At 58.5% G+C, this 27,889-nt stretch overlaps 2 protein-coding genes across 4 annotated transcripts in view; one reads left to right on the top strand and one right to left on the bottom strand.

The window, feature by feature from the left end:
• ACAN (aggrecan) overlaps positions 1-21,123 on the top strand; it is a 42,553-nt gene extending 21,430 nt beyond the window's left edge. Inside the window, exons 4-18 of one of the 3 annotated variants that reach the window (XM_054577578.1) lie at positions 553-727; positions 1,250-1,377; positions 1,748-2,041; positions 3,278-3,670; positions 4,393-4,567; positions 5,035-5,162; positions 6,203-6,496; positions 7,284-7,499; positions 8,046-11,063; positions 11,916-12,029; positions 18,009-18,167; positions 18,554-18,636; positions 19,456-19,600; positions 20,147-20,329; positions 20,720-21,123. In XM_054577578.1, the coding sequence (XP_054433553.1) occupies positions 553-727; positions 1,250-1,377; positions 1,748-2,041; positions 3,278-3,670; positions 4,393-4,567; positions 5,035-5,162; positions 6,203-6,496; positions 7,284-7,499; positions 8,046-11,063; positions 11,916-12,029; positions 18,009-18,167; positions 18,554-18,636; positions 19,456-19,600; positions 20,147-20,329; positions 20,720-20,778 (5,564 nt within the window). In that variant the 3' untranslated portion in view covers positions 20,779-21,123. Of the gene's footprint in view, positions 1-552; positions 728-1,249; positions 1,378-1,747; positions 2,042-3,277; positions 3,671-4,392; positions 4,568-5,034; positions 5,163-6,202; positions 6,497-7,283; positions 7,500-8,045; positions 11,064-11,915; positions 12,030-15,144; positions 15,259-18,008; positions 18,168-18,553; positions 18,637-19,455; positions 19,601-20,146; positions 20,330-20,719 lie in introns of all 3 variants that reach the window. The other 2 variants (XM_054577577.1, XM_054577579.1) reach the window with 2 other exon arrangements.
• Positions 21,124-22,523: 1,400 nt separating this feature from the next.
• On the bottom strand, positions 22,524-27,578 carry HAPLN3 (hyaluronan and proteoglycan link protein 3). Its single transcript, XM_054577582.1, has 4 exons — positions 27,438-27,578; positions 25,307-25,675; positions 23,505-23,807; positions 22,524-22,810 (listed from the first exon to the last, which is right to left on the bottom strand). The coding sequence occupies exons 1-4, from the start codon at positions 27,553-27,555 to the stop codon at positions 22,524-22,526; spliced, it is 1,077 nt and encodes a 358-aa protein (XP_054433557.1). The 5' UTR covers positions 27,556-27,578.
• Between the last annotated feature and the right edge of the window lie 311 nt (positions 27,579-27,889).

Raw genomic sequence — 27,889 nt, forward strand, 5'->3', positions numbered from 1 at the left:
CCCCACCTCCCACCCCCATTCTTGGTTCCAGAAGCCAAAGAAAGACGCCCTGGTGCCCTTTCTCTCCATGGCCCGAGGAGAATGGTGGTGGCCTTGGTTGGCTTCAGAACTTTGGTCAGCGCCAGAGTCTTCCTGTTGGGAAGCTCCTTGGTCCACCCCCGGGGGTGCCATACACATGCCTCACCAGGGTGCCCCTGGGCTGAGGGTGCCTGGCCTCTAAGAGTCTCCGCAAAGCAAATGTGGGGTCCTGAGGTGACAAGAAAAAAATTACAAGGAGGCAGCTTTTAGCTCAATTGAAAGAACTTCCTGATTATCAGAATTATCATAGATATTTAAAAGAGATGCTTGGGAGGTAGTGAGTCGCCCGTTGCTGGAGGTATTCCAGCAAAGGCAGAAAGACCACATGCAGATGTGGAAAGGGAATTCATGCATCAGCTAGTGGCCTGCACCAGGCGACTGTGAGGTCCCTTTGACGACTGCCGTCACTCTGCGAGGACCGCAGTGACGGGAGGCTGTGCCTGACCTGCTCTCCGGCCCGCGCCTGGCTCGCAGGCATTGTGTTCCATTACAGAGCCATCTCCACGCGCTACACCCTGGACTTTGACAGGGCGCAGCGGGCCTGCCTGCAGAACAGCGCCATCATCGCCACGCCCGAGCAGCTGCAGGCCGCATACGAGGACGGCTTCCACCAGTGCGACGCCGGCTGGCTGGCCGACCAGACTGTCAGGTGAGCCCCCAGGCCGCCAGCAGAGTGGGGTGGCCGATGCACCGCAACACTGACCAGCGCTGAGCTGGTGCCAGCGTGACACCGTGGCCGGCCTAGGTTGGGGCTGGAGGGATGCCCTGGCTGAGTCCACATCAGGCACCCGGTGTCCTGCCGTGGAGGGAGCGGCTCCCGGCAGCTTTGCCTGGTAGGAGCATCGTCCATGCAAATTACATACACACCATCACTCACCTAAAACCTAAAATATTTACTCTCTGGCCTTTGACCAAAAAAGGTGTGCAGGCCCCTGAAAGAACATCTTTGGATCCAATAAATAGTCAGTAAAGCGTCTTGAATCACCAATAGCTATACAAATACGTATTTCAATGAAGCTGCAGGAAAACCTGCAAAAACAAATAGTCCACACATCCAGGGCAGACACCGGCAAACATCAGTGAGTCGCTGCCGCCTCCCCCAGAGGGGAAGCATCCCAGGGCACAGGCCCTCTGTCCCCTAGTGAAACCCCCCACCATGGGTTCCTGGCAGGTACCCCATCCACGTTCCTCGGGAAGGCTGCTACGGGGACAAGGACGAGTTTCCAGGCGTGAGAACCTATGGCATCCGTGACACCAACGAGACCTATGACGTGTACTGCTTTGCGGAGGAGATGGAGGGTGAGGCTACCCTGCCCTGTTCCTAGGAGTCCACGTCCTGCGCCCCATTGTCCTGGTGCCACTCGGGATCTGGGCCAGCGCACTCATCCAAGGCGCCCCCTCTACCATGCCCCGAGGGGTGGGGAGGAAAGAGTGGGCCTCCGGGCCTCCATGGCCCCAGGCTCCTGCAAACAGGTGCCACTGGAAAGTGCCCATCCCCGGGCCCCCACCTGGGACGGCCCCTCCCAGCGGGGATCCCCGCTGCTCTGCCCAGCCGTCCGCGTCCCAAGTCAGAATGTGCTCAAGACCCGGAGGCACCACGTGGACTTCCTGGGCGACACGGGGCGGGGCGGCGGGGAGGTCCTCACCCCGCCTGCTGTGTCCATCCCAGGCGAGGTCTTCTACTCGACGTCACCGGAGAAGTTCACCTTCCAGGAGGCCGCCAACGAGTGCCGGCGGCTGGGCGCCCGCCTGGCCACCACGGGCCAGCTGTACCTGGCCTGGCAGGGCGGCATGGACGTGTGCAGCGCCGGCTGGCTGGCTGACCGCAGTGTGCGCTACCCCATCTCCAAGGCCCGGCCCAACTGCGGGGGCAACCTCCTGGGCGTGAGGACCGTCTACCTGCACGCCAACCAGACGGGCTACCCCGACCCCTCGTCCCGCTACGACGCCATCTGCTACACAGGTGCGGCAGGGCTGGGGGCCCGGGGGGGTCGTGCCTGCACAACTGGGGCCCAGGGGAAGAGACCTGGGAATGGGGGGCTGGTTTTTTTTCATCATTTCAAGGGGCCACTGGGTACCCGAACCCCATGTTTTAGCAACCCCCGTTTCCACTGGTTCCAAAGAGCTAAGGTAGAGTATCCAGCCCTGTCTCATCAGCCTCGAACAGGTTAAAAGCGTGAACTGTAGAGTCTGTGTCTCCTCAGGTTTGAATCTCAGGCTCTGCTACCTGCTACTGCGCAACCGCAGAAAAGCCGCAGCCCTGAGCCTCAGTTTCCCCATCTGTCACATAGGGAGACAGTGGCACCACATGGGAGATGGGGAGGCCTGACATGAGACCATGTCCCCACACGGGGCCCTGTTATCTGCCCTTGAAATGGGAGTCACTTAAAAGGAGGGCCAACGTGTTACTGAAAAGAATGGGGGAAAGTTTTGGCAGGGGCTTTATTTTGAAAATTTAGGCAAAAGGTTTTTTTTACCTTATATTTTACACAATCTAAGTAATAACTACAATTAAATGCTACTTCTTGGAGGGACCAAAAAATGAATGACACGGAGTTGCATCAATTTTACGTTACAGTCGGCGACCACAGAGTGATGTTGCTGATTTCTTGTTAACTCTCGCAGCCAGATCTTACATGAAGAGGGTTGTTTTTGCAAAAATAATGAGGATTTCCCCCAAAGCCTCTCCAGCCTTTCAATAGTCTAACCACCCTTTTCGAAGTCAGCGCACCCTTGTGGGTTTTCTCTTTATTGATGATTAACTGGCCATTTCTGCCAGACCCTCCGATTCCTGTGAGTCCTTCTTTCACGTTTCATCAAGTTCAAGAGCTCCCTCATCTTCATGAGATTTTTCCATCTCCCTTTATGAGAGATTCACATTGTCCCATTGGCTGCTCAGCAAGGTGCTCAGGAGAGAGGTGAAGAGATGGCAGGTATCAATCAGGAAGAGACGTTGGAACTGCACTGGCTATATAAGCAGTGAGATGATTGGTCAATATCTTGCATAACGATAACTTCGCATTCTTTTGCCCTTTGGAAACTGTGGAGTGTCCTATAATGAGCTGTCACACAGATGAGGTGCCAGGCACGCAGTAGGCGCTTCTCTTCCCTAGCAGTGGCGGAGGCGGAGCCCAGGCTCGCCCCCGCCCGTCGGCCCAGGCTGAGCCGCTAACGAAGGCCCCTCCTTGTCCCTGCCCAGGCGAAGACTTTGTGGACATCCCGGAGAACTTCTTCGGCGTGGGCGGGGAGGAGAACATCACCGTCCAGACGGTGACCTGGCCTGACGTGGAGCTGCCCCTCCCCCGGAACATCACGGAGGGTGAAGCCCGCGGCAACGTGATCCTCACCGCGAAGCCCATCTTCGGTTCCCCCACTGCCCTGGAGCCTGAGGAGCCGTTCACATTGGCCCCCGACAGAGAGGTCACCGCCTTCCCTGGGGCCGAGAACAGGACTGGAGAGGCCACCAGGCCCGGGGCCTTTCCCGAGGAGTCCACGCCGGGCCAGGGCCCCTTCACCAGTGAGGACCTTGTCGTGCAGGTGACTGCAGCCCCGGGGGAAGCCGAGGTCCCCGGGCGGCCACGATTGCCAGGGGGTAAGTGCCCGCTCCTCGGGGGCTGCAGGGGGCAGGTGGAAGGGACTTGGCTGGGGTCTGCACCTTCACCTGACCTGGGCCCGCGGCGGGCCTCGCTCCTCTCACAGTCTGCTCTCCTCGTTTGTGAGACAAAGGGGATTGGCCAGGCCAGGGACACGCATGCTCTTTGGCCACAAAGCATTTCCTTCAAGTGGGAACCAGCATATGTATCAGGCAGTTAGAGGTGCCCATGGGGTTCAGGGGAAGTGGAGTAGAAAACCGGGGCTCTTCTGTCCAGGACCCTCCTGGCCCCATCAGGGACACCCACAGAATAGAACCACCAAAACTGTCACACTGGGGGACGCGGGGGCAGGTCACGGCACTGAACCTCCATGACACGGCCTGCCAACTACAGCCCACTGGCCACATCGAGCTCACCCCCTATTTTTCATACAGCTTGGAAACGAAAAATCATATTCCCTTTTTAAATAGTTGGGGTGCAGGGAGTCATAAGAAGAATATTTTAACACATAATGAAACGTATATAAAAGTCCAGTTTCGACGGCCACATCGCCTGGGAATAGGATCGGAAGTAGGAGAGGAAGGTCGTTCCTCAAGGAGCCAGGCTCCCTCCACGCCTGCAGAGGCGTGCGGACCGGGCGCCGTGGGCGCCGGCACCAGGGTGCCCGGTCCTTGCCCTGAGCCTGCTGTCTCTCCCCCTCTCCCTCTGCTCCCCCACCCAGGGGTGGTGTTCCACTACCGCCCGGGCTCCGCCCGCTACGCCCTGACCTTCGAGGAGGCCCAGCGGGCCTGCCGGCAGAACAACGCCGCCATCGCCTCGCCCGAGCAGCTCCAGGCCGCCTATGAAGCTGGCTACGAGCAGTGCGACGCAGGCTGGCTGCAGGACCAGACCGTCAGGTGAAGGGCCCGCCGGCCGGGCGCCCCTCGTGGCCCAAACCCGCCCTATAGGTCAGGCGAGGGGCCTGCCCCCAGGACACAGTGAGCCCCTGCTGCCCTGAAGGCTAATTAATTAATCAGTGGCTCCACGGCTGCTCCCTTAATTTCTCCCCCAGAACTATAGCACATCCAGAGAGGGTAAGGAAGGGCCGTGGGTGACGTTAAGTCCTAGGTCATTTCCCCCAAGAGACAGAGAGGGAGACCCCACCCTCAAGTTCCCCAGTCCCTTCCAATGCTTCTGCATGCAGTGGGCTCTCCTCTAAAGCCAGGAATCCCCCAGGGGCGCCCAATATGAAGGGCTTCTCCCTGGTTTGAATCTCCCTGGACAACTGCAGACTCTCCTTGATCCTCCAAGTGGCCCCAAGCCTCACCCTGCATCCCCCAGCCCTGAACGGGCCCTCACCCGGCCCTCCTTCCCTCCTTTGCAGATACCCCATTGTGAGCCCGAGGACCCCGTGTGTGGGCGACAAAGACAGCAGCCCGGGAGTCAGGACCTACGGCATGCGCCCACCATCGGAGACCTACGACGTCTACTGCTACGTGGACAAGCTGGAAGGTACGGGCCCTGTCGTGGCGTTCCAGGCCTCAGGGGGGCCGGGACTTTCGGGGAAACACAGAACGGAGAGGGGAGTCCGCCATTTGCCCGCTCCCACGTTTGTCTGCAGAAAAGTAAATCCATTTTTTTAATACCTACCCTCGGCCTCGTGCACCGTCCCAATGGCCGCGAACAAGTCAAAGGCTCTGAGAAGCCCTGCAGTAAAAACAAACAAGCAGAGAGACCTCGTACCCAAACGTTGCCCAAGCTCATTCAAACACAGATCCTGGGTTTTGGTGTCATTTGTTTTAACTTCAATTAAAATCCCCAAATCACTATTCCCCTGAACCCTGTTTGGGGAAAACGCTGGTATTCTGGAAAGATTTCCGCATGGCCACTCACGTATTTATTGCAAGACCCGAGTAAGTGATTTAGCTGCTCGAGGCCTAAGTTTTCTCCTCTGTAAAACAGGGCTGATTTACCCTCTGGTCAGAGGCTTTTTTGAGTATGACCAGGGCCCCGCACGAGTAGGTATTTAGTCAATGTGAAGTGCCTTCCCCCAAATCAGACAGGCCCCCCAGGGACTGTTGGGGCGCCGGGCGCATCCCCCAGCAGTGGTTACCGGGCCTGCCTGCTGCCCGCGAGGAGCGCACGGGGTGGGGAGGTGGAGGGGGCACAGGGCTCAGGGTGCACAGGGGGCTCCCAGCTCAGCAGCGCGCGGGGGTGTCTGGGTGCGACTGGAGAATTTAGAAAAGGCCAGGGAGGGAACGTAAGTAAGTGACCCTTCTTAGTGCGGCTGCCGCTTCGATGGTTTTAGCGCTGAAAGTCCCAACTCCTGGGACATTCTGTTTGGTCACCCTGTTTCCCAGTGTCCTGGGAAATCTAAAGGGGAACGGTCAAAGAGGGGCATATTTGGGCTGGGCGGGGTCTTTAACACGTGCCTGCCGCTGGCAGGTGTCCCGCCCCTCCTTGGGGGAGGGCATGGGCAGGGGGTGCCAGCCCCTGGGTGGGCGAGGGCCACCCTGGCCGTGGGCGTGACGGGTTACACCTCTGTCTCCCAGGGGAGGTGTTCTTCGTCACCCGCCCGGAGCAGCTTACCTTCCAGGAAGCCCAGGAGTTCTGTGAATCCCAAAACGCCACGCTGGCCTCCACTGGCCAGCTCTACGCTGCCTGGAGCCTTGGCCTGGACAAGTGCTATGCCGGCTGGCTGGCCGACGGCAGCCTCCGCTACCCGATAGTCACCCCTCGGCCGGCCTGTGGTGGGGACAAGCCTGGCGTGAGGACCATCTACCTCTACCCCAACCAGACAGGCCTCCCGGACCCACTGTCCCGGCACCATGCCTTCTGCTTCCGAGGTATGTGACCTCACCTCGCCTCCAGTCCCCGCGCCTGCCCTGCGGGGTGACTCCCTGGGGCTGACCCCTCCTGGCTCCTGCCCACGCACCCCGTCCATCAGAACAAGGAAAAGATCAGTCCCTCTGGGGCAGGGCCAGCTCTGGAGTTAACATGACCTTCGAAGGAAGGCAGATACATCCTTCTGAGGCTTCCCAGAGACGAGCAGAGAGAAGAGAGTTAGAACTTGGTCTCTAAAACCAGGCAGACTTGAATTTTCGTTATGATTCTGTTGCAAAGCAGCTGTGTGGCCCTGCATGAGTCACTTAACCTCTCAGTCCCTCTGCTTCATGATATAGCAGTTGGGTTCAAAGATCTGCCACTTGGAAGCCGCTGACTTTGGGCAAGTCACCTAATTCATGCCTTAGTTGCCTCATCTATAAATGAGATAATAGTATCTACCTCATAAGGCTGTTATGGAATAAAATGCTTTTGCACACAGGATACCTTTAAACCCTCCTTGGCATGTATTATGATATAGTAAGTGCTGTAGAAGAGAGGCCTCAGGCCACCCTGAGATGAAGTGCGGGAGCCATGAGCATCCTGATAGGGTGGTTGCTGCCAATGGCTCTTATGAATTAGGGAGGTCAAAAGTGACCCGACTGGACTGCAGGGTGGAGTTGGGCCGAGGCCCGGCCAGCCTCTTGCACAGGCCTGGCCCACCGCAGAGTCCCCCAGTTGCCCTCAGGAAGGGCCCGCGGGAATGGGTCCCTGGTAAGAAAGAACCCTCAGCCCTTGCATCCCCTGCAGGAATCTTAGCTGCGCCCTCTGCAGGAGAAGAGGGGCGCGGCACGCCCACCGCACCGTCGGACCTGGAGGACCGGATCACAGCCCAAGTGGGACCCGGTGTGGCGGCTGTCCCCTCGAGGGAGGAGACGACGGCAATCCCAGATTTGACCACTGAGCCAGAAAACCAGACGCGATGGGCGCCAGCCTACACCCCCACGGACGCTTTCCCGCTGCCAGGTCTGTGTGGCCTTCCCTGCCTCGGAACGCTGGGGCTCAGTGAACGACTCTCACACGCGAGCGGGCGTCAGCATCGCCCCAGTCTGATTCGCGGGGGTGAGGAGCGGGGTCTGAGGATGTGCCTTTCTCCCAGGCCGTTGGGTGGTGCTGGTGCTGCGGGTCCGGGGACCACGCTTTGAGAACCATGGGTTTCGATAAATCAGGGGATGATGTGTAGGAACTTGAAGGGTGACCTTGTTGCCCTCAGTGATAGCGGGGCCCCTCACATCCGGTGGGGTGTGTGGATGGCATCCCTTCCAGTCTCACAGAGCAGCGCTGCGGGTGCTGGGGAGATTCTCGGCAGCCTTTCTTCCCTCCCTCCCTTCTCGTCTCCTTCCTTTCCAGAGATTCTGTGCAACGTTCCATTAGAAAATGCCTGCACAAGTCTCTGAGCTCTTGAGGGAAAATTTTTCCTGGGGAGGGAATGGAACTCAGCTCCTCTGCACGGGCTCGAAAGGGGGTGGAGTTACTGAATCCACGCCTGTCTTTCTCCCTCCTTTCCGCCAGGGGTCCCTCCTACGCGGCCTCCCACTGGCGCGGCAACAGAGAGCACAGATGGCCCTTCTGCCACAGAAGTGCCCTTGGTCTCGGAGATGCCATCCCCCTCAGAGATGCCATCCGCCTCTGAGACGCCATCCGCCTTGGAGACGCCGTTCCCCTCGGAGATGCCGTCCGCCTTCAAGACTCCATCCGCCTCCGAGACGCCATCCCCCTCGGAGACGACATCATCCTCAGAGACACCATCCACCTTGGAGACGCCATCCCCCTCGGAGATGCCATTCACACCTGAGGAGCCGTCCACACCGTCACCCCCAGCGCCCAGTGGGACGGAGCTGCCAGGGTCGGGGGTGGCATCCAGCGTACCCGAGGTCAGTGGTGACTTCACAGGCAGCGGAGAAGCTTCCGGACACCTGGCCTCCAGTGGACTGCCCTCGGGAGACCTTGACGCCAGCGGCATCCCCTCGACCGTGGGCTCAGGCCTGCCTGTGGGAAGTGGGCTGGCCTCGGGGGAGGAAGAGGGAATCACATGGTCGAACGCTTCTCAGGTTGGTGGGCTGCCCTCTGGGGGTGAGGGTCTAGAAGGCTCTGCTTCTGGAGCAGAGGACCTCAGTGAACTTCCTTCGGGAAGAGGTCTAGAAACCTCCGCCTCTGGAGCAGAGGACCTCAGTGGACTTCCTTCGGGAAGAGGTCTAGAAACCTCCGCCTCTGGAGCAGAGGACCTCAGTGGACTTCCTTCGGGAAGAGGTCTAGAAACCTCCGCCTCTGGAGCAGAGGACCTCAGTGGACTTCCTTCGGGAAGAGGTCTAGAAACCTCCGCCTCTGGAGCAGAGGACCTCGGTGGACTTCCTTCGGGAAGAGAGAGTCTAGAGACCTCTGCCTCTGGAGCAGAGGACCTCGGTGGACTTCCTTCGGGAAGAGGTCTAGAAACCTCCGCCTCTGGAGCAGAGGACCTCAGTGGGTTGCCTTCTGGAAAAGAAGACTTGATTGGGTCCGCTTCTGGAGCCTTGGACTTTGGCCGAATACCCTCCAGGACTCTAGGAAGTGGGCAAGCTCCAGAAGCCAGTGGCCCACCCTCGGGATTTAGCGGTGAGTACTCCGGAGTGGACGTTGGAAGTGGCCCATCCTCTGGCCTGCCTGACTTCAGTGGGCTTCCATCTGGGTTCCCAACTGTCTCCCTAGTGGACACCACACTGGTGGAAGTGGTCACCGCCACCAGTGCGAGTGAACTGGAAGGGAGGGGAACCATTGGCATCAGTGGCGCTGGAGAAATATCCGGGCTGCCCTTCAGCGAGCTGGACCTTAGTGGGGGAGCTAGTGGACTCCCTTCAGGAGCTGAACTCAGTGGCCAGGCATCTGGATCTCCTGAAATCAGCGGGGAAACATCTGGACTCTTTGGTGTCAGCGGGCAGCCATCAGCATTTCCTGACATCAGTGGGGGAACGTCTGGGCTTTTTGAGGTCAGCGGACAGCCATCAGGGTTTCCAGGAGAAACATCCGGAGGGCCTGAGCTTAGCGGACTATCCTCTGGACAACCAGATGTCAGTGGAGAAGCTTCGGGAGATCTTTTTGGCAGTGCCCAACCATTTGGCATAACCGACCTGAGCGGACAACCGTCCGGGGTCCCTGATCTCAGTGGGCAGCCATCGGGGTTGCCAGAGTTCAGCGGAACCACATCCGGAATTCCTGACCTGGTTTCTGGTACCACGAGTGGCAGCGGTGAATCTTCTGGCATTACATTTGTGGACACCACTTTGGTCGAAGTGACCCCGACTACATTTAAAGAAGAAGAAGGTTTAGGGTCTGTGGAACTCAGCGGCCTCCCTTCTGGGGAGACAGATCTCTCAGGCACATCGGGGACTATGGATGTCAGTGGACAGTCTTCTGGAGCCATTGACTCCAGTGGGCTGACGCCCCAGCCTCCAGAATTCAGTGGCCTACCAAGTGGAGTAGCCGAGGTCAGTGGAGAAGCTTCTGGAGCTGAGACTGGGAGCAACCTGCCCTCAGGGGAGTATGACAGCAGTGGACTTGGATCAGGCTTCCCCACTGTCTCTCTTGTGGACAGAACTTTGGTGGAATCTGTAACTCAGCCTCCAACACCCCAAGAAGCGGGAGAAGGGCCTTCGGGTGTTTTGGACCTCAGTGGGCTGCAGTCCGGGCTGGTAGAGCCTAGCAGAGAGCCTTCGAGTACCCCGTATTTTAGTGGGGACTTTTCTGGCACCATTGATATGAGTGCAGAGTCTTCGGCAGCCACGAGCACCAGTGGGGAGGCCTCAGGACTTCCAGAAGTTACTTTAATCACTTCTGAATTTGTGGAGGCTGTTACTGAACCAACTGTTTCCCAGGAACTTGGCCAGAGACCCCCTTTGACATACACCCCCCAGATTTTTGAGTCCAGCGGAGAAGCCTCTGCCTCAGGGGACATGAGTGGAGCTACACCGAGGTTCCCCGGGTCTGAGGTAGAAGCGTCATCAGTCCCAGAATCCGGCCTTGAAACATCCGCCTATCCTGAGGCTGGGGTGGGAGCGTCTGCTTCTCCTGAGGCCAGCGGAGCAGCTTCGGGGTCCCCTGATCTGAGTGAAACCACCTCGGCCTTCCATGAAGCTGAGCTGGGCGGAGCCTCAGGCCTGGGCGCCAGTGGCAGCACCTCGGCCTTCCAGGAAGGACCCACGGAGGGCTCGACCCTGTTGAGAGTGAGTGGCGAGTCAACCAGCACCTATGACGTGGGCACAGAAACATCGGGCTGGCCTTCGGCCACACCTGCAGCTTCCGGCGACAGGACTGAACTCAGCGGAGACCCGTCCGGTCACACCTCAGGGCTGGATGTTGTCATCAGCACCAGCATCCCTGAGTTTGAACGGACCCCGCAGACCCCGCGCCCTGCAGAGGCGCGCCTGGAAATCGAGTCCTCCAGCCCCTTGCACTCAGGAGAGGAGATCCAAACAGCCGAAACAGCCACCTTCCTAACAGACCCTTCCACCCTAACTTCTCCAGAAGGGATGGGAGAATCGGGGGCAACCACTACAGGTACTGTTGGCATTTTTTTTTCCCTTCTAAATGTGTTTGGGTAGTTCAGACGGTAGCATAGCAGGAGGCTGTGTAGACTGAAGGTTCTGAACACCTCTCCCCCAGAGGTTAGCTGTGCAGCCTCAGGCAAGTTCCTTAACCTCTCTGATCCTCATCCTTAAAACAGAGGTAGTCCCAGGGAAGGTGAAACAACATATAAACATATATAAAACAAGCACTTAGCATTGCAGTTTGCTCACAGTAGACGCTCATAAAGATTACTGATGGTTGCCATTAGAGTGATGTTATATTACGAGAACATTTACGTGTGAACGCAGTTGTGTGTACTTGGCTCAGGGAGAGGGAAGGGTGACGATTTACATAGTGCCAGGAACTACGCTCCTGCACCCTTCCCATGGAGCGAGCGTGAGACGAGAGTGAACGTACTGGCGACGTTTATGCCCAAATATTGACTTTGTGCCGAGTTCAAACCAGCCTACTTTAAGGAATGATAGTGTCATTTTGGCTGAGTCCTGACTTTAGTGCCTGCATCCCCACCCTCACCCCGGTACCGGGGACTCCTCTGTCCCAGCTTCACCATCCCGGCACCGGCACCAGGCGCTGATCCTTGTCCACGTTTTGCTCTGGGCTCCCTTGCACTTCCCTGTGTGCTGAGAGGCCTTGCCCAGTCAGGGAGCCCAGCCCCCAGATGCCAAGGCCAGGTGTCCAGGAGGGGGTCCCCAGAAACATGCTGAGCCACACTCTGCCTCCTGAGCTTGGGGGACTTCGTGCCCCAACTGCAAGGTCTCGGAGGCTGCGCTGTATCCCCAGCGGCTGGCTTCTCGACGCTCAGCCTCTCCCTGGGGGTTGCAGCCCCCGCCAGGTCCTGTGCTGAGGATCCCTGTGGCGCTGGGACCTGCCAGGAGACGGCGGGACACGTCACATGCCTGTGCCCCCCTGGCCATACTGGCAAGCACTGCGACATAGGTAAGCCCCTCATCGGGGAGGGGGGGACTCCTTCAGCCCCAGAAGGAGCTGCAGGCAGGAGGAGGCGACTGAGGTCCCCCGAGGCTCTGGCTTGTCAGACTGTGAAGGAGAGAGGTGCACAGTGACCTGCGGGGGTAGAAACCGCCAGAAAAATGGGGCACATCTTTCCAGGGCATCTGTTCTACCCAGTGGTTTAAGAGAAAAAAAAAGCTCAGCTAAGGAATGAAACTGAGAAGTAGTTAGTGTTTTGCCAAGTCAAGGGTGGTTTGAGAAGCAGCAAGCAAAAGGTGCTTGAATTTTTAAGATAAAACTTGAGACTTCAAAGAAATGTTGGAGGGGACCGGTCATGCCCAACAGTCCCTGGTGGGGGCGCTCAGAGCGGGGGCTGTTGTGCATCGTGGAGAGCGAATCTCTCCAGAAAGTCCCCTACATGCTTGGGGCTGGGTAACATTTGGGTCCCTTTCTTGCCCTGAAGGAAATGACACAGACTGCACTTGTCATTAAGCTCCAGCATTCACAGCTGCGGGTCAGTGGTGACCCGGCGGCATCCTTCCCCTGAGCACGTACCACCCTGGGGCCTTAGCCGGTCCCTCATCATGGGTCAAGTAGCTCATAGGACATTCTAACCAGAGGAATGGCCCCTGGGGATCCTCTGATTGAAGGAGTCCCCCCAAACAAGATGATTAGAACCTATCTGCCGTTCTTGTAGGGCTGTTCGGGGGGATAACGTGTGTGTGAGACGTAGCATCTGGCTCAGGGGACATTCTCGAGGGATGCTGGTTCCCTCTCTCCCATCACACAGTCTGCCTGTTCCCCACATCTGTCCCGTCCTCCACATGCTGCCACCTTGTCGGGGTCCCTCACTCTGCGCTCGCTCACAGCAGGACCCGGCCCCACGCCTCTCGTGGTCCCAGAAGATGGGCAATGTCCCGACTGCCCTTTGCAGAAAGAGGTGGTGATGCAGGGCATAGTGGTCTGGAAGAATGCCCCGCACGGGACCCCGGCCCCCTTCCTACCACTGGAGCTGCTGACTTCCAGCCCCCCTGAACTGCCCCCAGGGCACCCACAGGCTGTCTGGTCTGCAGGATCGCAGCCCTTCCCTTCCCCTTTGTCTATGATTCCAGGGCCCTGCGCAAAACCGCCACCTTCTCAGATTTTGGGCCCTAGCCAAACGCAAAAGGAAAAGCAATGCTGCCCCCTGGACCTTGGGCCACCTGGGGGTGGGCAACGGGAAATGAGCGGCTGGGAAACCCGGAAGCCACCTGGCCCGGCCTCCCTCTGGCCTCTGCCTTTCCTGCCCTGTCCCCTGCGGCTGGCCAGAGGCCCCCAGGTTGACATCTGGCTCTTCTCCCCAGAGACCGCCCCTGTCCCCCGCTCTATACAACTGCTTTAGCGCCTACATGTGCTTAATCCCCCCTTGCCCGGTGCTTCCCGTCTTCCGTAATGATGCTAATGGACAAAAGAGAAGGGGAGCTTTCCCGAAGCAGGAGAGCCGCCCCCAGCTTCCGCCCGGCCCACCAGCCTGACCTATTGCTGCTACTGCTGCTGCTGGGAATCCAAGTGCATGCTGGGATTTCAGTCAGTTCCTCATGCATTTTGGTTTTGCTTGGGACCATTCCAAACTTGGAACTGTCGGTTTCTAGTCCATGGTGTGCTCTCCCCAAGAAGACATTAAGAACTTTGTGAGGAGAGAAAGAGATTGATTCCTGGCAACTTGAGATGTTTCAGGCTACCCATTGCACAGACCCGACTCTGGTCCAGAAGGTGTCTACTAGGCCCCAGTGAAAAGGATCCAGAAGAAAGTGCCTTCTAACAAGAGGAATGGCTTTACAATATAGTCTGTTCTTGTGAGAGGCAAGACCTTAGTCCTGGTAGAGACTACCTGTAGACACGCCGCGTCCTGCAGGTTGTAGGGACACAGATGCACACACCAAGGCTGAGCCCCGTGAGCCGGCGGACCCCATTCATTGCAGACTTCCGTGGATCTCCTGGGAGGAGGAGCTTCCTAGCACCTTACACCATGTTCCCAGGGGAAGCAGCCCAGGAGAAAAACCAGCAGGAGCCTTTGGAGTACAAATACAAAGTTCTCTAGCTTCTCAGAAAGGTGCAGAGGGACCAGATTAGGAGATTCAGTGTTTACCTTGGCCAGTGGAGGAAAATTTGAGGCGAAGGCCAATGACCTCCCAATTTAAGTCCTGCAAAGAAGTTGGATCACAAAAAACATGTTGGACCAGAAGAACAGAAGGGAAGAGAATGTCTGGGAAGAAGAGGCTGATGGGGACCTGGTTGTGTCCCAGGCCGGTGTTGGTGGGCAGCCACTTACTAAATACCTTGTTGGCTTCAGACGCTGGTATCCCACCGGCCAGGATGGAGCCCCTCCAGAAGTGCTGACTCACTGGAGTGCCCATGTTCTGGGCCCTTACACTGGAAGGAAATTGCATGGGGAAATGTCAGGCTGGGTTTCCGTCGCTGCCCCCAAGAGAGCAATGCTGGCTTCATTCTCACAAGATGCTCTAGAATCTTACCTACTAAAGACAAGAACGGTGTCTGCAACCCCGAAGTTTCCATGCAAATACGCCCTCCTGCCATTCTGTCATGGCTCTGTACTCTGCAGACCGCGTATTCATTCTAGCGCTGCACAGCCTTGCCCTCTTCCCTTGGTTCACAACTACAGAGGAAGCAAGACAAGCAAAGAATTCTAACCAAGTGCCAAGAACTTGACTTCCATTGCTCACTGCCATGTTGAGCCAGTTCAGACCCCGTGGCTTCCTGAAATAATCACAAGAGAAGGCGTCTTGGAGGAACCCCATGCTCACTGTCACCAACGGGCACTTGGCTTTCGAAGCACCGAATCTCTACCCACCGGGAAGCCGGCCTCCAGCACTCAGTGTGCCCATCAAGAACCACACACATCTGCGAGAGCCCCTGGTGGATCAGTCGTGCAGCATTCCAAGACGGTGGCAGCAGCAGCAGCAGCAACGGGGCTTAGGAAAGCCAGCCACCCCTCCCAGGGCTCTGGAGAGCTGCACGGCTGGCCACCCGTAAGGAGGCTGCGGTGCTTGTGAGGCTGGAGTTGCCGGCGGGCGTCCTAATGGTGGCCCTTGGTTTCTTGCAGACATTGATGAGTGCCTCTCAAGCCCTTGTCTGAATGGAGCCACCTGCGTGGACGCCATCGACTCTTTCACATGCTTATGCCTTCCCAGCTACCGAGGGGACCTGTGTGAGATCGGTACGGCCGTCTCGGCTTCAGCTAATGTTACTAACTGCTGCGCCCCTCCTCCTCCCTCACCCTTCCCTTCTAACCACAGGCTCCAGGCTCTGGCTGGGGCCAATTCGGGAGCCACTGTGAGAGGCCTGCCCCACCACTCCTACTCCTTCTCTGGCTGTTCCCCACAAAAACCCACCTCTGGGGTAGGGGCTGATTTGGCCACAGGGGAGACACGCAGGCCTGGCCAGCCTGTGCTTTGAAATGTGGGCCTCTGGGGGGACGTTTAAAACACCTTCTCCAGGGCTTCCAGGCCAGCTGACGCCACCACCAAGGCCGGTGCACGCAGCAGACTGAGAGGACAGAGCACAGTCTGTGCCTTTGCCTTGAAGGAAGCTGTGGGTGGGAGTAGTAATTGGTGCTCACTCCGGATGACGGCCACGGAGCGTCCTCGCATGGTCAAGGGCGTGGGTCTGCTGACTGATTGTCTCTGGGACCTTGGTGGCCCCTCCATGGCTTTGGGAGCCACTGTGCCGCACTGGCCAAGCTACCTTCCTCTTCTCTGGCAAGAACTGTGATTTGTCTGCCTGGGAGCTCCCCCTCCCCGTGTCACCAGCCTGCTCCAGTCATGCATGTGCAGGGTCTGCTGCATGTCACCTCCTCATCACCACCGTGACAGCTGCTGGTCAGTGCCACTCCGGCCACACTCCCTTTCTCCCTCCCCTGTGGAGGGCAAAGGGCAGGCCAGAGAGAACAGCCTCATGGCAGGGGGCAGGGGCAGCGCCAACTCCTCTGCCTCCGCCTCCAGGCCAGGCCGCGCCCCCGGCCCCCCACTGTGGGAGTGGGGGAGGCGAGGCTCCTGGTTGCTAGCAGCAATGGCTCACACAGACCTGGCCGCGTGCAGGGGCTTAAAACCGTTTGTACTGAACTCTCAGGTCAGACATCCCAGAAACTTCCAGACAGCAGCCAAAACTCCTGGGAGGTCTCCCTGTGGTCTAAGCTGTGTGGGAGGCAGGTTAGGATTGCTTGTTCCTGGGAGGCGTTGCCGAGGTCACAGACTGGTGGAGGCACTTAAGGCGTCTGCAAGAAAAGGCCTGAGTCCTCCTTCCCTGCAGCCTCCCGTCCTCCACTTTCACCCTAAGACCCCAAGAAATTGGTGCATAGGGTCTTGGCTGGGGTGGAAAAGGATTTTCTCCCCCAGGGTGCCAACATATTTGTCATCGGGGCGAAGGGTCTGGACGGTGCACACACAGGCGCTCTCGGGCGCCAGGCTGGGAGGGGAGGTGCCCTGCGGGAGTGGACGCAGGGCGCTCACAGGGCTCTGCAGAAAGACGGTCCAGGGCACCCAGCTAAGCAGGGCCGCATCTCTTCTTCCGTTCGAGTCCTGAGCCCCCACGACCCCACGGGCCCTCACACCTTGGCTTCGGTCCCCCGCTTCTCCCAGCCTTCCTGGAAGGCCGCTGTTATTTCTCCCAGAGCTTCCATCCCGCACGGCACGGCCCCCAGCCCCCGACCCCTGCAGCATCCCCAGCCTCCAGCTCAGCCCATGGACGCGGATGGGGCCCAAGAATGGGCCCCACAGCCAGCCTAGGGGCGAGGGGGGGCCACCTGCCTCTGGCCTCTCCGCCTTCTCCCCACACCTCGGCCTCAGGAGGCCTTGGCCGCTGCGCCTCCTCCTCAGACTTGCTGCTGCTCCGCCTCTTTCTTCTCAGCATGCCGGCCTCCTGCGCTCTTCCCCAGAGTGTCTGTTCTGAACCGGCCGCGCCGGCACCCCTTCCCCTCCTTCCTGGAACATCCAGACCCTCCAGGAGGCGGCCAGGCAGCCTGGGAGGACCGTGGCCCTGCACTCAGCCCCAGGGCCCTGGAGCAGGGGGAAGAGAGGGGCTTGGAACTCCCTGTCCAAGGCTGTGCCAGCAGATGTTAACAGTGGGCTCCAAGGGGAGCCCTCGCTGGTGGCCTCCGCCCATGTCTGAGGTATAACAGTCCCACGGGGCCCACCAAAAGCCTCTACTGTGTGTTGCTGCAGGCAGAGTTGGAGAGACAGGGGCAGAGTAGCTCTCCCAAGCCCGAGCAAGCCGCCTTCAGCACGCCTGGGCCTCCGCCTCACCCCCAGGCCACCCTGGGAGCTCCAAACCGGCCCCTCCTCCACTGCCAACGTAGCTTTGGGAGCAGAGAGCTTCTTCCCCTCTCCTCTTCTGCCACCAAGAAATAAAAGAACAGGCCAGGACCCCCAGAGCTGGTTGCCTTGAATTCCAAGGGGCGGGCGCGGTGTGCTCAGCCAGAGCCAGCCCTAATGGACCCACGGAGCTCTTTGTCCTCTTTGGACCCAAAGCAGACTTACTTCCGCTCCTCTGTGCCCACCCCACGTGCCATTTCATGCCTGCAGCTCCACCTGCTGCGGCTGCAACTGCCAGTGCCTTCCACATACCTCCCTCTCAAACTAGACATCCTCAGAGCCTTTGAGCCATGTTTTGCCTCAAAGCTCCACACCTCCCACCTCCCCACCTCTTTACTGGGCCCGCCGAACTCTGCCAGCCCTGCAGAGCTGACATCCACAGGAGGAAAGCTCTGGGGGTAGGGGTGGGGGCAGGCAACATCAGGGAAAGACATGGCTTCCGGCTTGGGCTCCCATCTGGCTGGGCCGTTCCCCTCCGTTGAGGGGGAGCCCCGAAGGCAGGGAGAGGGCAGAAATCTGCACTGTGAGACTGGCCGCCGCCTCCGCCATCCGCAGTCGGCCCCGGCCCCTCCCATCAAGCGCCTGACCTGTGTTGCAGACCAGGAGCTGTGCGAGGAGGGCTGGACCAAGTTCCAGGGCCACTGCTACCGCCACTTCCCCGACCGCGAGAGCTGGGTGGACGCGGAGAGCCGGTGTCGGGAGCAGCAGTCACACCTGAGTAGCATCGTCACCCCCGAGGAGCAGGAGTTTGTCAACAGTGAGTCTGGCGGGGTTTCCAGGGACCCAGTGAGGCTGCAGGGGTGGGCGCCGGGAGGGAGGGGACTCTGCAGCCTGAGTTCCCTGAGAGAAGAGGAGAGAAGTCTTTGGGACCAACGGTGCCCACAGCACCCAGGACAGCCCACTGTCTGTCAGAGCCAGCCCCAGCCTAGCCTGTGGCTGTCACTAGCCCGTGCCAGCTTGGGGAGGGGGTTTGAAGGGCTCCGGCGTGCATGGGCCGAGACCCCGTCCAGGACCTCAGAGGCAGGCGGCATGCTCCCCGGAGCCCACCCATGTCCCCCCCATCTCCTCTGCCTCTGAGCGCACGTGTCCGCGACATCCCCAGGGTGCTCAGGGCCACACCCAATGCCCATGTCCTCTCTTCAGACAATGCCCAAAACTACCAGTGGATCGGCCTGAACGACAGGACCATCGAAGGGGACTTCCGCTGGTCAGATGGACACTCCTTGGTGAGTTCTGCCAGGGGCTCCAGGAAGAGTTGGTGACACCAACGAGGGGAATAAAGGCCCCCGGAGGGTGACGCATTCAAACCCCATGCAAACACTCCCTGAGCAGCTGCTGGACCGGACACTCGGCACAGAGAGGGTGTCTCGTGCGTGTCCACCTTTGGCCGCCAGCCCAGGGCTGGACGAGCTGAGTGAATGACCCCATGAAGGAAGGAGGGGAATGCGGACGGCAAGGAATGGGCGAGGGCAAGCCACCGCCCGCAAGAGCCGTGAGGAAGCTTGAGAGGGGTTCCTCGAAAACGGAGGACCTAAGGGCGCCAACAGCACCATAGAAGCCAAGATGGAGAACACACACAGTAAATGCTGTCTGTCTGTGAAGGGCCTCCAGGGAGGCTTCCCGGGAGGGGTGAACGCGGCCAGGATCACGGGCGAGGGGCTCGGTTACACTATGGGAAAGGGCATCTGTCTGTCCCGGGGCCAGGCCAGAGGGAGGAGCCTAGGGAGGCCGAGGAGACTGGCAGCCTGGTCTCTGCCAGCCCGGTCCTACCCAAGCGAGGCAGCCTGCGTGCCCGTCCCCTGCTGGCCTCTGTGGAACAGGGGGGTGACAGCAGCTCATTAACAGGGACTGTGACACCTTGTCCTTGAGAAGGGCTGAGAAGGACCACAGCCAGGACAATCCTGACCAGACTCCCAGCAGCCTTTGCACCGCTGCCAGAAAAGAAAGGAGATTGGAGAGCGGAGCTTAGAGGCGGGGAGTTGGGGGTCAGGCCCAGCCAGGAGGCTCCTGCCCCCTCATCACCGTTTCCCTACCCCCACCCACAGCAATTTGAGAACTGGCGCCCCAACCAGCCTGACAACTTCTTCGCCAGCGGAGAGGACTGCGTGGTGATGATCTGGCACGAGAAGGGCGAGTGGAATGACGTGCCCTGCAATTACCACCTGCCCTTCACGTGTAAAAAGGGCACAGGTGAGGCGGGCCTGCGAGGGCCCGAGTGGGAGGAACCAGTGCCTGCTGTGTGATGAGACCAGGGTGCGTGCCCACGTCTCCTGGCTGCTGCCGTCAGTCACTCCGTCACCACCAAGCAGCCTGGGACTGTCCTGGGGGCGGCGTCTCCTGGAGTCAGCCGTCCGGCTGAGGCCCCACTCTCCCCCGGACCCAGGGTGTTTTCATAAATAAGAGGCAGATGGTCTGCCTGGCGCTCGCCCTCTTTCTCTCCCTCCCTTCCTCCATCTTTCTCTTCCCCCCTGAAGACCCTCCTTTTATTCCCTTCCTACTGCTCTGAGTCAGCGAGGAACCCAGATGGTTTCCAGATTCTGAGCCCGGTGTGAAAACGCCCCTTGGTCAGCAGCCAGGGCTCACGGCTGGGTGTCCCGGCTCCAGGCCCCTGTCCTGGCTCCCGGGCTCCAGGTGGTCTCACCCCAGCCAGAGGGGACCACGCTGGCTCCTCATCCAGGGCAGGGGTCATCACAGAGACCCCCTGAGGTCCCTCTCTGAAGAGTGTTTGCCCCTCAGTGGCCTGCGGAGACCCCCCCGTGGTGGAGCACGCCAGGATGTTCGGCCAGAAGAAGGACCGGTACGAGATCAACTCGCTGGTACGGTACCAGTGCACGGAGGGCTTCGTCCAGCGCCACGTGCCCACCATCCGGTGCCTGCCCAGCGGGCACTGGGAGGAGCCTCGGATCACCTGCACGGACCGTGAGCATCCTCCCTCCCCCCCTGCGCTGGCCCAGCGTTACAGCCCCGCCACGTGTTCTCCTCCCTGTCCCACGAGTACCTGGGGACCCTAAACCCGCACGGTCAGCACCATCTGCAGACAAGGCCACTGGTCACTGCCCCCGCCCGCCCCCAAGGAGGAAGGAGAAAGCAGGCGGCCCACTTTCCTTTTCAACACCTGTCCACAGCCCCTTAGCCCAAGCTGATTCGAGGAAAATCAAAACTGGGAGGCAGGAAAAAACCTCAGGCTGCCTTCACTGGCCCAGGCTCCTGCAGGGAGGGGAGCCAGCGGAGAGAGGGCAAGACAGGGAGAGGCAGGCCGCCCGCTTTCTCCCCAGGGCTCACCACGACCGCCCCTGTCCCTTCTCCCAGCCGCCACCTACAAGCGCAGACTACAGAAGCGGAGGAGCCGCCCCAGCACGGCCCACTGAGAGGGCCCCCCGGACGCGCCCAGGATGCTGAGCCCAGGAGCCTGTCCAGGCTGACGTCCCACGCGGATGGTGTCCTCTTCTTGCCGCTTTCTGTCATATAAGGAATTCCATTAAAGAAGGAAAAAATTAAATCCCACGTTGTGTATGCACCCACCACCCCCCAAATTGCCAAAAACGCATCCGACTTTCCCCCGAAATGCCAAAGCAAAGCCAACGTATTGTACCCCGTGGACTGAGTTTAGAGACGTTTCTTCAATCTCCCGTTGTGCCTTTCCAGGGACCAGTGCAGGGACAGGGGGAGCAGGGAGGGGTTAAGTTAAATAAAGAAGATTATTTTTTGTTTGCTGACTTTATCCAAGAGCAGTGCAATCGTTGGTTCTTTGACCTCCAGGGAGAGCTAGGGAGGAGGGAGGAGGGGGCGGGAGGAGCTGGGAGGGCAGAGGCCCAGGGCAGGAAGAGCCGGGGAGCGCAGCTGAATGTACGGGATGCGGGCACAGCCCCCATGTGGGGAGACGCCGGGGGGGGGGGAGGCGGCGCTTCCGCAGCCCTGGGTGACGGGCAGGCACGCGCCATCGCGGAGTCCTCCGCCGCCGCACGGGGTCGGGCTCCCTCCAAGGGTCCCTCTGCCGGGTCCTCTCGCCGGTCTGCCACCCTGGCAGGTGTCATCTCTCTCGGCAGGGCTGGGGGGGGGCCCTCCCTTCCCTGTGGGAGGCCCTCCCACTCCTCTCCCCTCACCCCCACCCCCGGGACCGTGCAGGCACCAGGGTTCCGTGCACCTATTTATATTTTTGAAAATTGAAGATTATGATAATTATAATAAAGACATTGGAAGAGATCTATTTCTTTTCCCTTCTCTTTTTTATTTCTATTTTTTTGATCTTGTTTAAGGAGAGGGCAACCGTGGTCTAGAGTCGACTAAAGGGGCCCTTAGGAATGGTGGCTGTGGAGACGTTTTGATCCAATAAACCCAAAGTGGTGGAAATCCTGGCTGTTCAGAGAGCCCAGCACAGTCATACCTGGTGTGCTTTAATTTTACGAGGGTACAGGTGTGTTTGATGGAAAGAGAGAGAGAGAGAAAGAGAGTGTGTGTCTGTGAGACAGTCGACCGGCTTTGCCCTCATGGACGTGCACAGGGCCGCGCGGGACAGACAAGGGCTGGGAAGGAGGAGGGGGCTCACAGCACCGTGTATTGTCCAATTAAGCACCCAGACCAAACTGGGAAAACTGAGAACAAAACACAGACTCCTGAACTGAGGGCATGAATGGTGGGAGGAGCATCCCCCGCCAACCTATTCCCTGGGATCTCCCACAGAAGCCTGGACCCCACCTCCCCCAGAGGGCAGGGGACTGCAAGGCCCGGAGCCCAGCTCTGAGGCCCCGCACGCCCTCTCCCTCAACGGCTGAGGCAGAGCGAAGGCTGCAGCCACGGTGGGCGACGCCTCGTCACTGCCCACTCTGGACATCGGCCTCCCCGGGGCGAGGAGAGGGGCTGCGCTCCGTGACGACAGAGTCCTCGTGAGCTGACGAAGCTCAAATGGCCCAGAGGACGGGCAGGAGGATCCCTGGTTGGGGGAGCCTTGGGGTGTCTGCCTGAGCAAAGGGAGGATTTGGGATCTGCTGGTTTTACAAAAATGGTCATTTTTTTTTTAAATTTTAAGTTGAGAAATATAAAAACAATGGGAAAACGGCCCCAACCAATAGGGAAAATGAGCCATTCAATAAATAGAGCCTGTGAGGGACAGGCTCTAGTGAGGACGGTAGCAGTAGACACCATACTTGCGGCTCTGAGGGTCTGGGAAGCCAAAGCTTCGGACACCAGGCTCCAGGGGCCCGCAGTTGGGACGTGGGTGAAGCACAGGGTAGCGGGCGCTGCCATCGGCCAGCCAGCCGGCATCGCAGCGGTCCAGGCCACGGAACTTCCAGGCGGCAAAGAGCTGGCCCACCTTGGCGATCTGGGCGCCGTCCTCCCGGCAGGCCTCCTTTGCCTCCGAGAGGGTCAGCCTCTCGGGGTGCTCCAGGTAGTACACCTGCCCTGTGTGGGGGGAGTGGCGCGAGGGCTGGGCAGTGGGAGGGACAGCCGGAGGGGACAGCCGCACCTGCAGCCATGTCAGCCCCCCCAGACCCCGAAGATCGTCCTGGGCCCCGGGGGCCACCATGCTGTGGGCACCTGTTTAGATGTTTTGAGGGGCACCTTCCCAGTCCTCGCCCTCTCTGAGAGCTCCCTCCCACCTGCCACAGGGCTGGGGTCCTTCCTGTCCTACCCATACCCCCCCAACCCTTCCGTCATTGCACCCTGGGTGGGCACCCCACCAGGGCTGGGCCAGTCAGAGTCTCTGGCTGGCTCCATCCTTTCCTGAGCCCCTAGATGAGCCGCGCAGGTTCCTAGATGCTTGGGGTGTGGCTCTGCATCACTTCCTGTTTTCACTTGACTACCTTCCCAGGAAATGAGCCGCTTTTGAGGGCAGACTGGGTTTTACTTGTCAGTGATGCCTAGAGCCCACGCAGGCCAGGCCCCAGCCAGTCATAGGCATTCAGGCAGTGTTTGATGAATGACTAAACGAGTGATTGGCTTGACCAGCAGCATCAAAGCCCTCAAACTCAGCCACACGCGCTTCAACGTCTGCGGTGCTAGAGGTAGCGGTGCCCCGGGGCAAACACAGGTGCCCCGAAGGGCCCCGGGCGCTCCCCGCCCCGCCCCCACAGGCTGTGTGGGCCACCCCACTCACCCTTGAGGGCAGCGGAGAAGCAGAACACGTCGTAGCGGTGCAGGCGGCGATGGCGCGGCCCATAGCTGCGCACGCCGGGCGCCAGGCCCAGGCCACCGCAGCGCTGCCGGGCCAGCGCGATGGGATACCGCACCGAGGCGTCCTGCAGCCAGCCCGCGTTACACCAGTCCAGGCCTTCCTCCCAGGCCCGGAACAGCTGCTCGAAGGAGGCCACCGCCGCGTCCTGGTCCTCGCAGGCCCGCCGGGCCTCCTGGAAGTTGAGCCGGTAGCGCCCCTGGCGGGGCTGGTAGGGAAATACCACACCTGGGGAGGGAGGAAAGGGGGTTTGCAGGGCAGCCAGAGACCCCGGGGCACTGCCCCCACCTCCGCGGGGACAGGTGATCCCGACATACACGCACATACTCTGACATACATCGGAGCTCAGCAAACCCCTCACGGCCTGGTCTCTGTCCAAGTCCAAGGCAGACACTGGGTTACACCTCCCTTCTAGAAGGACTAGGCTGCAAGCTTGTCAGAGCAGCAGTTTGCAGCCGTTTTCATCCCACGGCACAAAAGCTAATGACAAATTCCACGGCGGACCAAAAACTGCATTACATCTTTTGCTGATCTGACAAAAAAGTAGGTATAATTTTGATTGACTTACAAAAAATTATAATAGTACTATTACCTACTCTTTTTGCTCTAAAGTGACTTTTTTACATCTTTAAAAAAAAATTGTATTATATTTTTTCCATTACCACTAAGTGATTTTTTAAAAATCAGGTGCCTGTGCTTGTATATAAGGATTTCTGAGGCCAAGAATTAACCCATCAGATGCAACCTTGTTAAGGGACATGACCAATATGATACAACTCTATCATATGACATACATGTTTATGGCTAAAGACGAGGCAGTCACACCAGACGGCTATTGTTGTGTTGGCTGTTATCGTTTGTTTTCATTTGAGAGTCGAAGGAAAAAAGGTCCGTGCCCCTGACTAAATTGTCAGACATTGCATGTTTTAAAAATTCTTGCAGCTCACCAGTTGAGAATCGCTGGGTTAAGTTAATGAATCAGTCAGCCAGCTAATGTCCCCAACCAGGGAAGGCAAATAATACCTCATGCCCAGGCTGCTGCAAGAATCCCAGCACTGGGGTCTCAATGCGTTCCCCAAATTCCTGTGTTTAAATCCTAGGCCCCAAGGTGATCACTGGAGCCTTTGGGAGGTGCTTATATCACGTAGATGGGGCCCTTGTGCTGAGATGCATGTCCTTATCGAAGACCTCAGAGAGCTCCCCGGCCTTTCTGCTGTGAGAAGACACGGCCGGAAGTCTGCAGCCCAGCAGGGGTCCCTTGTCCAGACCGTGCTGGATCCTGGTCTCAGACTTCCAGCCCACGGAGCTGTGAGAAATAAGGCTGTGGGGCCATCGAAAAGGAGGGCCCAGCCTCAGCAGCGTGCCCCAGTCCCCACCACTCCCTATCACCTCCCACCGGGCCGCCTCATCCATCCACGTGGCCTGCCAACCCTGTTCTGTCTCTAATTAGCTGTGCGACCGGCTGCCACCTCCCTCCCTTGGAATGGGGTCAACGTGCCTGCTCTGCCATTTACGAGCTAGGTGACCTCCAGTTAAGTTACCTGAACTCTCTGTGCCTCAGTTTCCTCATCTGTAAAATGGGGCTGATAATAATAGTAGCTTCCTCATAGGGTTGTTTTGAGGGTTAAATGTTTATCTCCTCAAGCACAAAGGTCTGGCTGCTCTCTCGGGGCCCCTCCCCTCGGCCCCTAGATCCCCGCGCCACGCAGCCCCCCTGGCGGTCTCACCCCGCAGCTCCAGCTCCACCAGGCCACTCTCGTCCTCCAGCCCGTCGATGACCTCACAGCGGTAGCGCCCGTAGTCCTCCAGCTGCAGGTCCCAGATCTCCAGCGACACTTCGCGCTCCTCAATCTGCCGCAGGTGCACGCGGCCTCGGTAGTCGCCGAAGGAGCGGTGCCTCAGCCCGATGGCCACCAGCACGTCCTGCTCCGGGGCCCCGTTCTCCGACAGCTTCCACCATTTGATGCGCACGGGCCGCGGGGAGACCAGGGCTGGCTCGTAGTGGTACCGGCAGGGCAGGGTCACATTGGCCCCTTGGTGGGAAAACAGGGTGTCCTCGGGCGTCTCCACCACCAGCTTCACTCCGTGGAAGGGGCCTGGGGGAGAGGTGGGTGCAGAAGGAGACCCACCGCTGCTCATCCGCACCCCTGCAAGGGCCACGGCACCCTCCTCCCAGCTCCCGCCGCACTTGGGTGTGACAGGCGGCAAGAATGGCCGCAGGGCTGCACCACCCCCCGTACCCCTTTGTTCTGCACTGTGACTTTGCTGGCACGGGCATGATGCAGCCCCAACTGCCAGCCCATGGAATCATGAGCCAAGTAAATGCCTGTCATCGTCAGCTACTAAATTTGTGATAATCCAGTCATTTTCTTCAATCTCATTAAAGTAGCGTTTGGACAAAATAAATTCTGGAGAAAGGGGTGTGTGGGCTAAAATACGGCTCCCCAGAATATCCAGGTCCTCGTCCCTGAATGTTGGCAAAATGAACTTTACAGACGTGATTAAATTATGGGTCTTGAGAAAAGGAGTGTGTTTAGGCTGGATTTTCCAGATGCACCCTAACTGCAATCACAAGTATCTTTTTGTTTTTGTTTTTTAAAAATGTATTGATTTTAGGGAAGACAGAGAGAGAAACATCAGTTTGCTGTTCCACTTATTGGTGCATTCATTGGTTGATTCTTGTATGTGCCCTGACCAGGGATTGAACCTGCAACTGTGGCATATTAGAATGATGCTCTAATCCACTGAGCTACCCGGCCAGGGTACGCAAGTATCTGTTTCAAGGGAGGCAGAGGGAGATGTGACTACAGAGACTGGAGAGAGGCAGCTACAAGCCAGGGACGTTGGCTGTGAAAGAGGCAAGAATGGATTTTCCCCAAGAGCCTCCAAGGGACGCTCATGTCATGGGCAGGCAGGCTAGGTGGTGTCTACCTTCTCAGTCCTTCCACAAACAATTCTCAGAGTGGCTCCTTAAGATCTGTGTGCCCTGGACACCTGGCTCAGCAATTCTACGAGGTAGAATAATGCACAGTATCTGCTTCCGGGGCTGTGAGGACAGCCAGCTTCCATCTGGCCTGGCCAGTGCCTGCACTACACTGGTCAACATTTTTATTCTCACCCTTGCCTGTGTCACAGTTTTTGTGAAGCTTATATGACACAGTGTGTGTAAGGTGCCTTGAAGCCTGCCTGACACATAGTAATGGAGCAAAAACCACTACCTAAAAAATCACCTGCCCAGGCCTGGCTTGTGTGGCTCAGTAGACTGAGTACTAACCTGCAAACCAAAGGGTCGCCAGTTCAATTCCCAGTCAGTGTATATGCCTGGGTTGTGGGCCAGGTCCCCAGTAGGAGGCGCTTAAGAAGCAACCACACACTGATGTTTCTCTCCCTCTCTTTCTCCCTCCCTACCCCTCTCTCCAAAAATAAAATAAAATAAAATTTTGAAAAAAGTAACCTGCTCAAAGCCATGTAGTTAGGAAGTGGCAAAATTAAGATTCAGACTCACATCTGTCTAACCCCAAAGCCCTTTGGCACTGGGAAGACCAAGAGAGGTCATCTTCTTAAGATGGATCTTGACAAATTGGCAGGACTTTGGGGAAATAGAAAAAGTAGAAGTAACCATCCTTAAGTGCATTGGGGTCCATCTCCGAGGGGCCAGCGAGCACAGGGTCACCAAACCATCTCTTCTGCTCATCTTAGAAACGAGGCTGGTCCCCACAAGGGCCCGCATGGGGAGAAGGCTGCTGGTTCCAAGCCCAGTGCCCTCGTCCCAGCCTGAAACCCGCATTTCACTGCGGGAGCCAGTGGAGGCCTTGCTGACCCTTGGGAGCAAAGAGCCAGACCCCGGCGGCCACCCACCTTCGCCATGGCCCAGGTTCCGGCTGCGGGGACTGTGGGAGTAGTAGAAGCCATTGTAGAAGGGCAGGCTGGAGACACAGGGCAGCGAGAGCAGCAGGACCCGGAGCAGCAGGCCCATGGTGTCGTGCACAGCAGCAGCGCCAGTGTGTCCTGGGCAAGGCTGTGGCCTGGCAAACAGGAAGGAAGAGAAAACAAGCCAATTAAAGGAGTCCCTCTTCAGGGGGCTGAGATCCCTGGGTTCCAGCACCTACTCATTCAGTCACTCCACAGGTAATTGTGGAGCACCTTCTGCATGCCAGGCACTGTTCTCTGAGCCTGCGTCCTATTAGTTGTGTGATTCTGGGCAGGTTTCCTTGTTTATGAAATGGAGAGCATAAAACTCATGCAGGGCTCAGTGGGTTGAGTGGCTCAGTGGGTTGAGTATTGGCCTGTGAACCAAAAGGTTGACAGTT

Source organism: Pteronotus mesoamericanus, unplaced genomic scaffold (assembly GCF_021234165.1).
Source record: "Pteronotus mesoamericanus isolate MK-2021 breed Mesoamerican mustached bat unplaced genomic scaffold, CSHL_Meso_final contig_438, whole genome shotgun sequence".
Taxonomy (NCBI): Eukaryota; Metazoa; Chordata; class Mammalia; order Chiroptera; family Mormoopidae; genus Pteronotus; species Pteronotus mesoamericanus.

Coding starts and splice junctions, on each gene's coding strand:
- HAPLN3 (XM_054577582.1), bottom strand. CDS start 27,555: ATGGGCCTGCTGCTCCGGGTCCTGCTGCTCTCGCTGCCCTGTGTCTCC. Junction 25,676..27,437: donor GAACCTGGGCCATGGCGAAG/GTGGGTGGCCGC, acceptor CCTCTCCCCCAG/GCCCCTTCCACGGAGTGAAG. Junction 22,811..23,504: donor CTTCTCCGCTGCCCTCAAGG/GTGAGTGGGGTG, acceptor CCCCCCACACAG/GGCAGGTGTACTACCTGGAG.